This window comes from Phoxinus phoxinus, assembly GCF_949152265.1.
Source record: "Phoxinus phoxinus genome assembly, chromosome: 7".
Taxonomy (NCBI): domain Eukaryota; kingdom Metazoa; phylum Chordata; class Actinopteri; order Cypriniformes; family Leuciscidae; genus Phoxinus; species Phoxinus phoxinus.
The window spans coordinates 34,729,424-34,745,035 of NC_136882.1; the positions used below are offsets into that span (position 1 = coordinate 34,729,424).

At 37.6% G+C, this 15,612-nt stretch overlaps 1 protein-coding gene across 8 annotated transcripts in view; it reads right to left on the reverse strand.

Annotated features, from left to right (window-relative positions):
- The window catches only part of hdac4 (histone deacetylase 4), a 207,009-nt gene that overhangs the window by 71,183 nt on the left and 120,214 nt on the right, over positions 1 to 15,612 (reverse strand). For all 8 annotated transcript variants that reach the window (XM_079618643.1, XM_079618645.1, XM_079618646.1 and 5 more), the window contains 3 exons: positions 10,960 to 11,110; positions 8,874 to 8,994; positions 7,385 to 7,503 (listed from right to left, as the gene is read on the reverse strand). In XM_079618643.1, coding sequence (XP_079474769.1) covers positions 7,385 to 7,503; positions 8,874 to 8,994; positions 10,960 to 11,110 — 391 coding nt within the window. The remainder of the gene's footprint in view (positions 1 to 7,384; positions 7,504 to 8,873; positions 8,995 to 10,959; positions 11,111 to 15,612) is intronic.

Below are 15,612 nucleotides of genomic sequence, written 5' to 3' on the forward strand. Positions count from 1 at the left end.
AAAAAAAATCTACAATATTTTGTCAATTTAAAATTTAGACCTAAAAATCAATTGTTTCACGTTACACGCTAATTTAAGTATGAAACTATTATAAATCTTTGAAATTGGCTAAAGATTACATTTGATTTAACAGTGTCAATAAATTGTTAGATGGCAACCAATATAACAGAGTAAATGCAAAAATCGGCAAAATGACCTTGCATAAATAAATATCCAGTATTAGCCAATATCAAATGATAACAATGCATTAAAAAATGAACATCAGTCTATTAATAAATATACTATAAATATTTTTTTGCACCCCACCCCTTATTCTTTGCTTCCTCTTGGCACGCAGAGATTCTGCAGAGCACCGAGAAGGACCTCAGATCACAAGCTGATACATTAAATCTCAGAACATGAAATACGAGAGACGATTTTGAAGATACATTTTTATGACGATGACGATTGCTGAAGAGATCTGGAGGAGTTATCAGTCTGATAAGAGCATGCAGGCAGTGTCTTAGCTAGGACAAGTTGTCAACAGGGCCGACAGGAAATGACATGCAGAAGTCATCACCCTATAGCTATTAAAAAAGCACTTGGATCCAGATAAGGGATATGAGCTCTTAGGAGGCAAACAGAAGTCGTGTGGAGTGGACATCATGTTCAGGGCAGGGCAGGGCAGGGCAAGGCACGGATACTCAATAGCAGTAGACAAGGCCGTTTTAAGTCTAAGGATTTTATTTAGTCTAAGAACTCTTAAACAAGATTATTATTTTCTTGCAGGAGACCCCCATATAGAGTGGATTCAGACTAACTTCAACACCTACGATTGGCCATTGCGTTCACGCGCTCAACGAACATGTCTGTGATTGGCTACAGTGCTCAATGCTGCAAAAATACATTGTAAATAGAAACCTTTGATGCTCTACACAGAGCGCTCACACAAATATGCACAGGATCGTTTGAAAGCAGCTGCTTATCAGCGGCGGGATATCATCAGTACTCTGTACTACAGAAAACCTGGTATCGTTACGCTTTTAAAATGTAAGTATCGATTTTCTACCGGACGCTAGTTTGCCGTCTTCCTCAAGCGCTTACACGATATGCACTTATCACCTTTTGGTAGACCTGATAATGAACTATTATCCAAGAAACACTGTAAACCACAGGCTTGTGCACTCTTCCATCCAGAGGTCGCATTAGACTTTCTCATTGTCCATAATTTTGAGGGAAAGGGTCGTAAAAATTCCACCATAATATTCATATTTTAATAAGACAAGACTTTTAATAGCTTTTAAAAGTCATGTCTTATTAAAGTCTTGTCTTATTTTAATAAGTCTTGTCTTATTTTAATAGCTTTTAGTCACTAAGGGGCCGTTTAACGAAACCGTTTTCAACTAAAAAGGGAAAACATTTTATGCGTTTTGGCCGTTCATTTACACAACAAGAGTGTTTTGGGAGCCTGAAAACGCTAACATTTACAAATGGGTTTCAAAGTGCGCGTTTTTGAAAATTAAATGCTGTTATTGTCTTTTGTAAACTACAAAAAAGCGAATTCGTGAAACCGGTGATTTCATGCGCATGTGTATTACTTGTTCAGTCTACAAGCGCGTAGTTTTTCTTTACAAAGTGACATCGCCAACTACTGGCCTGCCATGTTTTTATTTTTTTTTGCAAATCTGTGTGAACGGGGATTGTTTTGACAACATCATTGTCTGTACATGAAAAACGGAAAAGAAAAACGTTTCAGTTTTTAGTACATCGTTGTCATGTAAACTTAATCTAAAACAACTATGAACAAGACAATACATTTAAAAAATACAATTCCGATTGTAATACGAACAAACGGCAAAAAATGAACTGAACTAAACTCAATCGAAGCTCTCTATCTTCCTGAACTCAAATCTTCCTCCAGGTCCACATCGACTTATACTGGATGCTCTTCTGTTTGTAATCGAACACATCAAGGGAGACTAATGCAGAGGCAACTCATTTTGCGTCTTTGCCTCTGACTGATGACTTCTCGTGGCCATAGCGCACTCGCCACCAACTGGACAGGGGTGGGAATTACAGTTACATGTTAGAATACATCAGCCTCAGTGTAATCTGTCAAAATGATGGACGGCCTTCAGATTTTTCCATCACTGCTAAAAAAAACGGGGAAAAAAAACGGTGAATGACAGAAAATATTCGGTTAACGCGACATCTGCTTCTGTCCTTTACTGCTGTTCCCCACCCTGAATCCCAGCTGTTATTAGCAGGTATTAGGTCACAAATTGCAACCTCCAGGCTGATTAGTTTAATTGTGTTTAAAGCTCAAGCTCAATTCCTTCCAGATTTCTCCATCCTCGGCTTTCTAATTCTGTACACTCCCTAGTGAAAATTGACGTGTCAACATAAATGTGAAAAGCACTTCAATGTAACCTGGAGGCAATTCATATGGAGTACAAATGAGAAGTGCAACGGCAATACTTTGTGCACCGTCTCAAACTCATTTTCTGTAAAAGTTTCCTATTTCTGATCAAATTAGAGCAAGTACAACTTGCGTTTCACAAAGTGAGGCATAACAGACAGTCATTTACTCACTGCCCTAAGGCGGTTAAGGGCAAATCATATTTTGAGCCGGGAACAAACACTTTGTACATGACATGTAAAAGAATGAGTCACACCGCAAAAGAGTCACAGTTGCTGCAAGCCTGCTCTGCGCAAAAAGTCAGCTCTGTGACCTTCCAGCCTGCTCGAACACGTTCAGGAGAGAGAACGCATGAATGAAACAAAAGAGCCCTCGCTGAGTCACATACTTACAGGATACATTCACACCTAGCGAGGAGAGAAAGGAAGAACGTGTCAACACCACGGCTGAAGAATGCTATTTAAAAAAGTAACATGCTACAATATTGCATTACTTTTTATTGCAACGTCATGTTATTTTTCCTCTAATTTTTACTTTTTTAAACCCCATCTCACATTCACAAGAAACAACGTAAAGCATCACAAATCCGAATGTTGCATATCTGACAAAAAGTTGAAAAAAAATATTTTGTTTTAAGATTTTAATTCTGTTGTATAATCATCAGAAACTAGACAAGGCAATTGTAACAAGCAACTGTCACAAAAATGGCCATTGCTTATGACCAAGTTTATAAAGAAGACGCACAGTGTTATTTTTGGCTGCTTCATACTAAAAAATGGGAAATAAACATTATTTATTTGAAAGTGTAAAATTTGTGTAGTTAACAATTATTATGTTATTTTATGCATTACATGTAAAAGTAATGTTACTTATTTAAAAAAGTACCTGATATTGTGTCAATTTAATAAGTGAATTAGTGGAAAAATCTGATTATATAAATCAGCGAAAAAAATCTGAATACCGGTACATAATTACTTGTTTGAAAAAGTAACTGATACTGTGAAAATTATGTGACAAATCTGATTACATAACGTTACTTCTTTAAAAAAAAAGAAACTGACATTGAGTAAATTTAATGAGCAATGAATCGCTTTCTGCGCAAAAAAATCATATTACATAAAATGTTACTTTAGGAAAAAAAGTAATTTGTGTAAATTTAATAAGCAACAAATGATTAAGTGAAATGAAAATATTTTTAAAAAGTAATTGATATTGTTTAAATTGAAAGAACAATGTATTGGTGCGTAAAAAATTTGATTACATTAAAGGACAAGTTGGGTATTTTACACTTAAAGCCCTGTTTACAGATCGTATCTGATGAAATAGAACGGTTAAGATTAAAATTTGGACACATGCTGCTGTCGCGAGAATTTTAGGTTTGTTTAGCTTTTGTGGACCTATTTTGCCAAACGTGTCACACCCGTGATTCTTCCGTTGAGAGCTTGAATAATAGACAATCCAGCGGCGGAGTAATACCGCACCTCACACAGCACATTCAATACAAGTCATGGAGTTGGACAAAAACTACGATAAAACCTGTTGGAATGCATCTTTTTCAGCGATTTTTTTTGGAACCGTATCAGTGAACACCCCTGACCACTCGGTGAGTTTCACGTCTTTGTAAACGAAAGTTTAATGTGTTTTAGGAAGGAATCTTCCAGTGAACATAGACAACCATTGTGGAGGTGGGGGGGAAAGCGATATAAACCTAAAATTCTCGCGACAGCAGCATCTGTCCAAAGTTTAATCTTAACCGTTCTATTTCATCAGATACGATCTGTAAACAGGGCTTTAAGTGTAAAATACTGAACTTGTCCTTTAATGAGCAAGGTATATATATATAAAAAAAATCTAAATTCATGATGCATTACTTATTTGAAAATTTTACTTAATGAGCAACGTATTTCTTGTGGGGTGAAAATCTGATTACATGTGTATTTAAAAACTGATATTAGATTGGGGAAAAAAATCTGATTATGTAACATGCATTTCTTGTTTGAACAAAATAACTACAACACTCATTAGATAAAAAAATATCTTTGATCACACAATTCCTAACGTATTACTACTCCCAAAACACTGGTCACCACTATTAGAAAATCATGACATACATACAGACGAGGAACCATCTTTGCACCATTCATGGCACTGGACATCTCGCAGACTTCACTGTCCTAAAACAACATCACACTTCCTGCAGCTGCCAACAGCCAAGGTTCCAGATGTCGGACGGTTAGGTGAGACGTGAGAAAACAGACTCTGGCCTGTCCTGAGAGGGGCGGTATGGAGGGAAAGAGAGCGTCAAACAGTTCTGGTGAAGGCCTGGGCCACCCTCCTTCTCCGTATCCCCACTGCAGGAATGCACTCTGCCAGCCAGAGCAAACTGAGGTTTATCTACAGCGGGAAGACTGGAATCGACTCGCAAACGAGCCTTACCGCAAACTCAATCATCACAACTGAACAAAGAACATTTCACAGCTTGATGTTCAGACCATCAGATCCTCTTTCCCGAAGTTCCACCGCCTGCATCATCCTGCTGTTTTCCCAGGTTAACAGCTCGCATGGGAAATATAACCATGAGAGAACGTCAAAGAGGTTGTGCCACTCACGGATAATGAAAACAATGAACTGTGGGAACACGGGATCACATCAAATCAAACAGTGGGTTGCAACGGTCAAATCAGGGTCCAATATTGACACTCGCCGAGAGCCAAATGTGACCGGTAACTAATCTAAATTATGAGAATGATCATAAGAAGCTCAGAATATTTGCAAGTGACATGCATGCAAAAAAGTCAGCTGAATGAATAAATGTAAATGCAAATAAAGAAAATATGTATCTTCTAACAGCTATTCCTTGCGTTGTTTGTTTGTCTAGGATGGCTTTTTTCCCCTTCCTGAACCCCATGAAATATTGAAATATTTGTGACATCAAGCAAAAATAAATAAAAGTAATCACTTGTCTATGAAAGGTGTAGTTTCATGGCACCAAGGCAAACAATTTTTTTATACATTTAATATATATTTATATATATATATATATTAATATGTATTGCTAAGGCATCATTTATCTTTTTTGTTTAGTTGAAGCAATACAATAATAAACTTAATAAAAGCTATATATACATATTTAAAAAAAAGACTTCAATTAAAATGAATGCAAAAAAAAAAAAAAAAAAAAAAATGCCTGTAAGGAATATTTGGAACTTGCACATTGTCTCCGTTCACCTGCAATTTGGCAGGTGGGCAAAAAGTTCATTCCGGACTCTGAGTGCAGTGAACGTCAATTGTCATCTTAATGCGGACCCAGAGGTCATAAAGCTTTCTGTACAGTTGGACACTTTGCTTTAAGTAGCAGGAGATGCATTCACCTTCCATCCGCAGTTACGACTGTAATGCACCCGTAACACCCCCCTCCCGTCTCCCTGGCCTGCACTGTAATTACGCAGGTCTCACCGGGGCTCTGTGTGTGCTAAAGGCCCAGGGCAGGTTGTACTGCGGGTCCCTGACAGGCCCATTTCCAGTGTGATTAATGAGCACAGAGGCCTTACGCTACCTAAACCAGCCCAAAGTGAGTCTGCATAGGAATTGCCCTTGAGTGCTCTCCTGCAGCAGAGAGGGAGGGGGTACAAGTTCTTTAACACACACCGCCTGGAGCCCTGATAGTGAAGACAGCGATGCTGAAGCAGGGGGGGCACAGGACCGGTGCCAGCCCACAGACACTGGAGCCCTTCTTAATACACAGCAGATGCCACAGAGAATGTCTATACCTAAACCTCCGCCTTTTCTCAGACGCAGAAAACTTTCCAGAATGTTCCGCAAGGTGTGAAGGACAAGAGTCTTCAGTGTTATCAAGGAAATCTGGACAATGTTACCTGGACGGAGCGGTTTGTGAAGGTGGATCTCACAAAAAAATGTAAAACCACGCCCTGGTCATGTTTCAAAAGTAAAACAAAATAAAATAGTACCATTTACTTATTTATTTAAATGTATTTTTTCAAGACAATTCAGCACATTTCTCTTCTGAATTCTCATTAATGTGACATACATTTTTTATTTTTACTGTAATTAAATATTTAATTTGGTAAATGTTGAAGTTCATTACTAAAGTACAATTATAAGACACTACTGCAGTATTTGTTGGACTAAATTTGCTAATTCTATTTTAATTATATTCTAACTTAATTGTCATAGAAATAAAATGCGTCAATAAATTGTGAATACTGTTACATGCAAAAGATCTTAATGGTTTTAAAATAGGTATCATTTATACAAAACACATTTATTTTTTACTTTATTGCTTTGAATTTTGGATCAAAACACAGACTTTTCTCCCTTTTTAAGTTTTTAGCTACAACTGTTAACACTTTTGTTAACTGAAATAAAGCTGAAATAAAAGAAATAAATACTTTTTATTTATTTAGGTTTAGAAAAACCTAAACTTATTTCAGTTGGTTGCCAAGTAATATTTCTAATTTTCACATTTTTAGTTGAAGCACTATAATTATCAACTGGAAATAATAATTTTCATATAAATTTTTTTAATAAATCTAAAAAACTTAACCTATAGTAATATTTAAAAAGAACAAAAACTAATAAGCTATTTAAACCTGAAAATATAAAACCAAAAGCTAATTCAAAATATGAATACAACTATAATACTATATCAACAATTCTAAAATAACACTGATCAGAAAGGTTTGACTATATGAATTGTTTTGCAAATTAATTTCAAGTTTTGCAGCCATTGAAGTTGAACTTCACAATCTTGTACAGTTGTGTGTGGGTGTGAGAAAAAGGCTTCTGCGACTGCAGGAGGGAAAAAAAGGGTTTCCACAAGCGTCAATGGAAGCAAAGGTCACAGAGGTTGTTCCACGTGTTTTGGAACCAGTTCTAAACAAGTAAACCTGAACTGGCCTAAGCAACCCTAGTGAAAGTCTGACAGGCCAGGACGCATTCTGAAGAAGGGGGTTCGTTTTACAGTACCTGTCTTGCGGAGCGGGAAGTCATCTTTGGGGTCGTACATTCCCAGCAACGGGTGGTTGTAAGTGGAAATCCCTGTCTGAGGTGGTGAGCTCTGGTCCAGGGAGCTGTGCTGGGTTTTCCTGTGGAACAAATCACAAACACTCATGAGAGCAAGCATAGGTACTCAAATATGTGCATTTCAAGACATTTCCACACACAGCTGCTCTCCATTCCCAGCACTAGGACGGTCTCTGCCAAGTAACGGGAATGCAAACTCAGATCACCCATAATGCCTCAGTGCAGCCTGAGAGAGGGGGGCGGGGCATTATTCTGTTCACAAATTAACATGCTTAAGCACGACACGCATTCAGACTTCAAAACATCAGTGGCGGCCTATCAAAGCTCTGCAAAAATGAAAGCGATTAGCTCCTGCTTAACAAGAAAAACAACTGCACTGGGGCATCTAAGGTCAGCTGGCATCACCACAGACCCAAGAATACAATCTGCCTATCGTCAGCTCATCTCAAAGAGACCAGGAGCGCCAATGATCTGGTTTAATAGTCCAGAAATACCTCACGTCTGATCAATCCCAGTGCAAATGTTGTAACCAGTATGGGGATGTCTGAAATGAAGAAGCTATTGGCTTAAACAGCTACATTAAAATATTTGGGGGTCAGTAGGATTTTTATTTACTTATTTATGAAAGAAAGAAATCAATACGATTTCACGAGTTACAAAATATTTCAGTTTTAAATAAATGATGTTCTTTTAAACTTTCAATTCAACAAAGAATCCTGAAAAAATGCATCATGGCTTCTACAAAAATATAAAACAGCAAAAACTGTTTTCAACATTGATAATAATAAGAAATGTTTCTTGAGCAGCAAATCAGCCTATTAAATGGATTTCTGAAGGATCATGTGACACTGAAGACTGGAGTATTAATGCTGAAAATTCAGCTTTGCATCACAGGAATAAATTACATATTAAAATAGAAAAGTTATTTTAAATTGTAGTTATATTTCACATTACTACTGTTTTTACAGTAACAAAAAAAACAGCCTTGGTAAGAATGCTACTTTTTTTTTTACAGACTCCAAACTTTTGAACACAAGTATGTGAATGCCAAAGCCTGGAACATTTCTTTCAAAAGGAACATTCTCTTCCCGTTTTCCTAGCCTCACAGATGAGGAGCGTGAAAGGTGGATGGAGTGAGTTTCACTCTCATATTCACATACACACACTGATACACTGCCTCCTCTTCCCCGTTATCTTCCACACATGAGAAGTGTCCCAATCAAAACTTGTTAAATTTTTTGACAGCCAGCTACATCTTTTGTGTGTTGAAGAGGGAAAACAAAACTGTCAATCAATCAAAACACACATCTGAGTTGCATGTTAGCACTTAAGTGTAAACTGCATATAAATCTGTCTCAGTTGACCACTCTGTTAAAGTAAGATATAAAAGTGACCTGTAAAATGTCAGGCCTGAGCAGGTTGTGATACTCACCCGTACCAGTAGCGCGGGTCACTGGACAGGCAGTGGTTGAGGCTCCTCTGGGCCAGCGCTTTCTTCTTGTTGAGGACAAACTCCTGCAACCTCATCTTCACCTCAGTGCTCGCCACAGCGCCTGTCAATCAGAGCTCGCAGTTCAGGAAGATCACAAGCAGCGGGACACCAATGGCATTCTCAAAGCCTCTAGCTGTGTTATCCAGCTAGATTTCCCTGAAAAGCCTCGGGAAGGTGTTTTATGCATTTGTGACTGTCAATTTCTTCACCGTTTCTACACCCTGTAATTTGCAGTGCTGTAATTTCGTCTTCTAAATGGTCTTAACAAAAACTCTTAATAGTCTCTTCGGCATGAGACCGAGGAGATCGAACAGTGCCCAATTGATCAAGACTACAAAGGCTGACACTTGTTTTCTGGTGTCGATAAACAGCTACTCCCCTGCAGCCCGACTCGATTCAGATATCTCTTTACATCTGAGAGAAACGGCCCCTTTATCCTGCCTTAAATAGAGAGCAGACTCTCTATTCCAATTCCACAGAGACCGCAATGGTTAAACAAAGATGTCCTTTTTCTCACTATTGTTCTCACTCTGAAAGGAACACATCAGATGGATGCATTCTCACAGCTTTTCCTTCAATTACCACCTTTCCCATTGTCTGTAAACATGTCCCCAGAGGCCGTCGCTGGTGTACGTACACATCTGCGTCGCCAGACAACACGCGCTACTCGCGGGCTACAGGTGACCGCCGTGTCAACAACAACAGAGATGGGTAAAAATAGACCGGCTGTACTGCCAGGAACATTCTAGATAAGAATATACTAGAAGACTAGTGCAAGAATCACTGCTACTATTCCTTATACCTGTAACTAAACTTAATGTGCATGAGAGGTGTGCTGGTCCCACTTTATATTGAGTGGCTTTAACTACTATGTACTAACATTGAAATTAATAATTTGATGACTTTTTACATTTTACTTATATTTAAAAAATACCTGCATGTAATTACAGCTGTAATTATTTTATGTAATTACATTTATAATTGACTGTTCGCAAAGACCCGCCCCCTTTAGTTACTGTTGCTATGTCCGACAAGCTACGCCGCTCTCACACAGACTATGTTCTCACGCAGTGAAAAATACATCGCGGAGCTGAGAGGACACTGGCAACGCGCTGACAGACAGGACAGACCAGGTTACTTTTGATATTAAACAAAGTCTCACCTTTCAAATTTGGTAATTTTTTTTTAAAGAAATTGAAACAATAAATACTTGTACCTTAACCCACCCTTAAACTTAACCCGTATCACACCTCAATAGCAGCAAAAGTGTTTTACAATACAAAATGAACACAATAAGTACATTGTACTTCTCTTTTGATGTAAGTACATAGTACTTAAAGCCACTTAATATAAAGTGGGACTGGATTTTTTTATTTTTATAATTACATTATTAAATATCTAGTTCAGTCATGAAACTCTAGAGGGCGCAGACTGATAAGTCCTTCACATGCAATCTAAAACCTATCACATAATTACCACATGGCACAAGCTGATTGACCTCGGCTGATCTTGTAGCCAATGAGATTGCTTGCTCAACATTTGAATAGTCTTGTTCATTGTTTGCTGTAAGTTCCTCTGAAACCCTCCACGTCCCCCAGCTCCACCTGCCTAGATCAGCCTATCTTACATGCTCACTTACATGTATCTATTAGCAGTAGCAAGTCCATATTTCCTCTGCAGAAGAACAAAACCGTTATTCAAACTAGGAATTAATTATATACAGAAAGCAAAACATTTTATGTTATATCTGATCTTTTGTGACTTTTTTTTTTAGAAACAGGATATTATGGTCAGAAGGACTCATATCATCTGCATGAGTGGTGCGATACCTGATCTAACCGCTAGTCAATGGCTTTGACAACATTATGGACTTTTTGACTACTTCAGTCTGAAACTTTTTCCATTTTGGTTATGAAAAGCGAGTATAACGCTGAGTCAAACCTCCACGCCGCAGTGCTAATTAGCCTAATAAATGGAAGATCTTTATGCGTTTCAGTCAGGTAATGAGATGTTCGAGGACACTCACTCTCTTGGCCACGCTCTTTGTTTTTGAGTAACTGGAGCTTCTGTTCCCGCTGCTGTTTCTCCATCTCCTGTTCCTGACGATGCCGCTCCAACTTCCGCTGGTGTTCCAGGAGCTCCTGCTGATGTTTTAGGGCCAGAAGGTCCTGCTGATGCTGAAGGGGGGAAAAACGGGGGGCATACATTATTCAAGCAAATTTACTGGACCTTGATTTCAATGGTCTCAAAGTTAACATCAAAAATTCTAAATTGACTCTATTTGGTTTCCTAGAACATGATCCTGTTCTTATTTAAAATAACGTGCCACAATACGTACATAAAATGTAAAAGTGTTTTGTCTTCATAAATTTTTTTTTAAATAAATGAAAAAATAATATACTACCATCACAAAATTTAGGGTCAGTATACATTTTTTTTTTTAAGAACTTTTATTCAGCAGGGATGCATTAAAATGATCAAAAGTGAATGTTAAGATGTTAAGAATGATTAATCGAACCTACCATTAAAATTAGTTTGACTACATTATATTTTTATGTTGTAATACATATTTTCAACATTGTGTCTTTAAATTAATCTGGAAACAACATAAAGATGGTATATTTTAAATATTTGAATGAGATATACAGTCATGGCCAAAATTGTTGGCACCCCTGGTAAATATGATCAAAACTGGCTGTAAAAAATAAATCTGCATTGTTTATCCTTTTGATCTTTCATTCAAAAAATTGCCAAAATTCTAACCTTTCATTGAAGCAGAGAATTGAAAGTGGGGCTAAATCACATTATGAAATAAATGTTTTTCTCCAAAACACATTGGCCACAATTATTGGCACCCTTTTATTAAATACTTTTACTTTTTTTCATCTGACCATAGAACCCGTCCCGTTTGAAGTGCCAGTCGTGTCAGGTACTTTTCAAACGTTCTATGGACAGAGGAACCAAAAAAATAGCTTTTTTGGCAGCAAACACTTAAGATGGGTTTGGTGCACACAGGGATAAAAAAGTACCCCATATGTAAAATGAAATACTCTGCTGTATCTTTACTGCTGTGGGCCTAATTTTCTGCCAGAGGTCCTGGACATCTTGTTCAGATACATGGCATCATGGATTGGATCAAATACCAACAGATAAAAAAATCGAAACCTAACAGCCGGGGCTAGAAATCTTATAACGGGCCATGTTTGGATCTTCCAACAGGACAGTGATCCAAAAACAAATATCAAAATCAAAACAAAAATGGGTCACTGAGCACAAAACCAAGATCTGCAATGGCCATCCCAGTCCCTGGCCTGAACCCTATAGAAGATGAGTGGGCTGAACTGAAGAGAAGAAGCACCAACATGGATCTGGGAATCTGCAGGATCTGGAGAGATTCTGTGTGGAGGAATGGTCTCTGATCTCTTGTCAGGTGTTCTCCAAACTCATCAGGCATTATAGGAGAAAACTCAGAGCTGTTATCTTGGCAAAAGGAGGTTGCAAAAAGTATTTAATAAAAGGGTGCCAATAATTGTGGCCAACGTGTTTTGGAGAAAAACATTTATTTCATAATGTGATTTAGCCCCACTTTCAATTCTCTGCTTCAATGAAAGGTTAGAATTTTGGCAATTTTTTGAATGAAAGATCAAAAGGATAAACAATGCAGATTTTTTTTTTTACAGCCAGTTTTGATCATATTTACCAGGGGTGCCAACAATTTTGGCCATGACTGTACCTTATCTGAGAGCTATCAGTTCTCTCTTATTTTTCAAGTTTATTTTGCACATTCATTTTCAGAGGAAGTAAAACAAAATTACCAATTAAAACTTTTGGTATCAATATTCTTATGTGAGGATTGATCCTCTCGATACAACGTCGACTCAGTATAGCAAGTATTTACACTTATTTTCCCAGAAATGAACAAGTTATTTGTGACAGCCATAATTAAAATACAAAGCATTTACTTCAAATCGTATTATTTCAAAATATTTCTGTTTGTACTGTATTTTTTATCAAATAAATGCAGATTTGGTGAGCCTGAGACTTCTTCCAAAAACATTTTTAAAAAAAACGTACTGACCCCAAACTTTTGAAGTAGTGTCTGCGTTTTTTCTTCTTAAATTTTTTTTTCAAATGTCTTTTTACTTAACTAACATGTTTCACATGGAAACAAATCAGATTACGGCATTAAAATGAGATGCAAACAGCATTTCACGTTGACTCAAGCTGAACCAAGGCTGTACCACTAATGACGGGATGCAATTGCTGAAAATATGACATCAAACAAGAACAAAGTTTCTGAATGTGTTTATCGATGTCTTGTTGTGAAGCATTAAAGCATCATTCCACTTTTTTTTTTTTCAGATGAAACTAACGTATGCAATTACCTCGACAGGTCCTCGCCTAAAAAGACAGTTAAAAGACGGTGGTAATCTCGCTCACACTGTGCACTGTAAATGCAGCAATTTCGTCTAACATTTCCCTTTAACTGCATTTCCACTTCGACAGTTATTCAGCTCAGCAGCAGTCACATCCATTATTGGCTCATGATGGGTAATATCAGAGCTGGATAAGGCAGCCATCTCTGATGCTTGAATGTTGAGTGGATACTGGTGATTCTGGTCAGTTAAATCACATTAACACTAGCACAGGGTGTAATAAAGCACATGGCTAGCCTGTAAGTAAGCAGTTACTTAAATAGATGATTTTATCCAAAGAAACTAAAGTCCTCTTTTTGGTTATATAACTCCTTCCTCTCACTTTCCACATCTCTTCCTGCAGTTCCTGGATATCACCAGCGATGAGTCATGGGCGTCTGTCACTTGGCAGAACGAGGCTTGAGGCTATGATGATGACATGTAGAGCACCACAAAGACTTCCTCATCAGGCAAAGCTTTGACATTTCTAACTGCAGCTTTTCAATCCATGACATCGACCTCACCCCATCAACATGCACAGGTCTAACCACCACTTCACATCTGGGCTGTTTAAGGCCAGAAATATACTTTGAGTGCTTGGTCAATGCAATTTACTTTTTTCATGTGATGTATATTCAAACATCTACACAATTTTACAACTTGCATTTGCACAAAACAACATGCTGCACACGCAAACTTTTAGTCATGAAGGTGTAAATCTAGCCTTTTAACGTAAAATTATCTCAAACATAACTTCGGCGCGCTCGCTTCGTTTCTCTTCGGGTCTGCTTTACGTGTTTCGCGGTTGAGCAGCAGGTACTGTATACGCGCATGACCTTGCTTAATTGGCGATCGATAACTTTTTCCGATAAAATTATTAGCGTTGATTATTAATTAATCATTGTGAATTTATTACTGCAGTCAAATTGATTAATCGGATAATATAAAAGTTTGTGTTTATAAAAATTTGTGTATACACACACACACACACACACACACACACACGACCAGTTATGGAAAAATAACACGTTAAAATAATTTAACGCACCCATTTATATGATTATCCTAAATTTTACTGTTATACAAATATAACAATAAATAATAATGAGTATATGAATTGATTTACATAATTTTATTGAATGGATAAATACTACAAATACAGTATATGTGTGTGTATATATATATATATATATATATATATATATATATAAAGATAAAGATATAAAGAAATAATGTTTTCATTTGATGTATATATATATTTAAACTTACTATCTATCTATCTATCTATCTATCTATCTATCTATCTATCTATCTATCTATCTATCTATCTATCTATAGCATTTGTTTAATTCAAATAATCAGCAGAAACATTTATGAATGAATGAAAATTCAATAAAAAAATTAAATTGACAGATTACTTCTAATCAGAACTGTTAAAGAATGTACATGTGTCTTAATGCTTTTCTAAAAGACAATCAGCTAACAGCCTCAAGCAGGACTAGACCATCCAACAATAATGACTAAATAATGAGAATGTGTTTCATAATTAAATCTTTGACTGCACAGGAAACTGAAAAATCTCTTTCAGCATTTCTGCAGTTTGCAGCTAAGTAAGAAACTGCTGAAAAATCCAATCGGTTCTCTTCTCCCTATCATCAGCAAGGTGTCACGGCAAAAGCACGGCATCCATCAAACCCCTACGTTACATTTTGTCCATTTAGCAGTGAGATTAGCTCTGACACTGCCCGCAGCCAGTGAGGCTATTTATAGCACACTCAGGGCTGCCTCGCTCCCATTGGCCAGAAACCTCTCTGTGGCAACACGGCAAAGCCGGAGGTCTGCTGAGCTCACAGGCTCCCGGTGTTTCCCAAGGACAGAGTTCCCATAGCGATTGCAGTCACCCATTGGCCGTCCTCATTCCCCGCTTCAGTCGCCGGCCTGACAATGAACGCTCAGTCTGAAGGCCGATGACAGCAGAGAACCACAGACACGACAGACCCGTATGATGCTGACATTTACCAAGTGCTCTGCATCTCACTCTCCAACAAATACTCAATATCCAAACAAACTTCATTTCGCAGAAAGAAATGGAAAATCGAAGACAGAAGAGTGGGAAGCCCTAAAGGAAGGGAGGAACGGAGACGAGAACCGCAGAATCGTGAGCTTCTTAAAGGAATATAATGAAAATGTCATTATTTACGCCCCCTCATGTCATTCCAAACCCATGTGCTGTTATTTTATCCATCGTACAGAAAATTAGACAT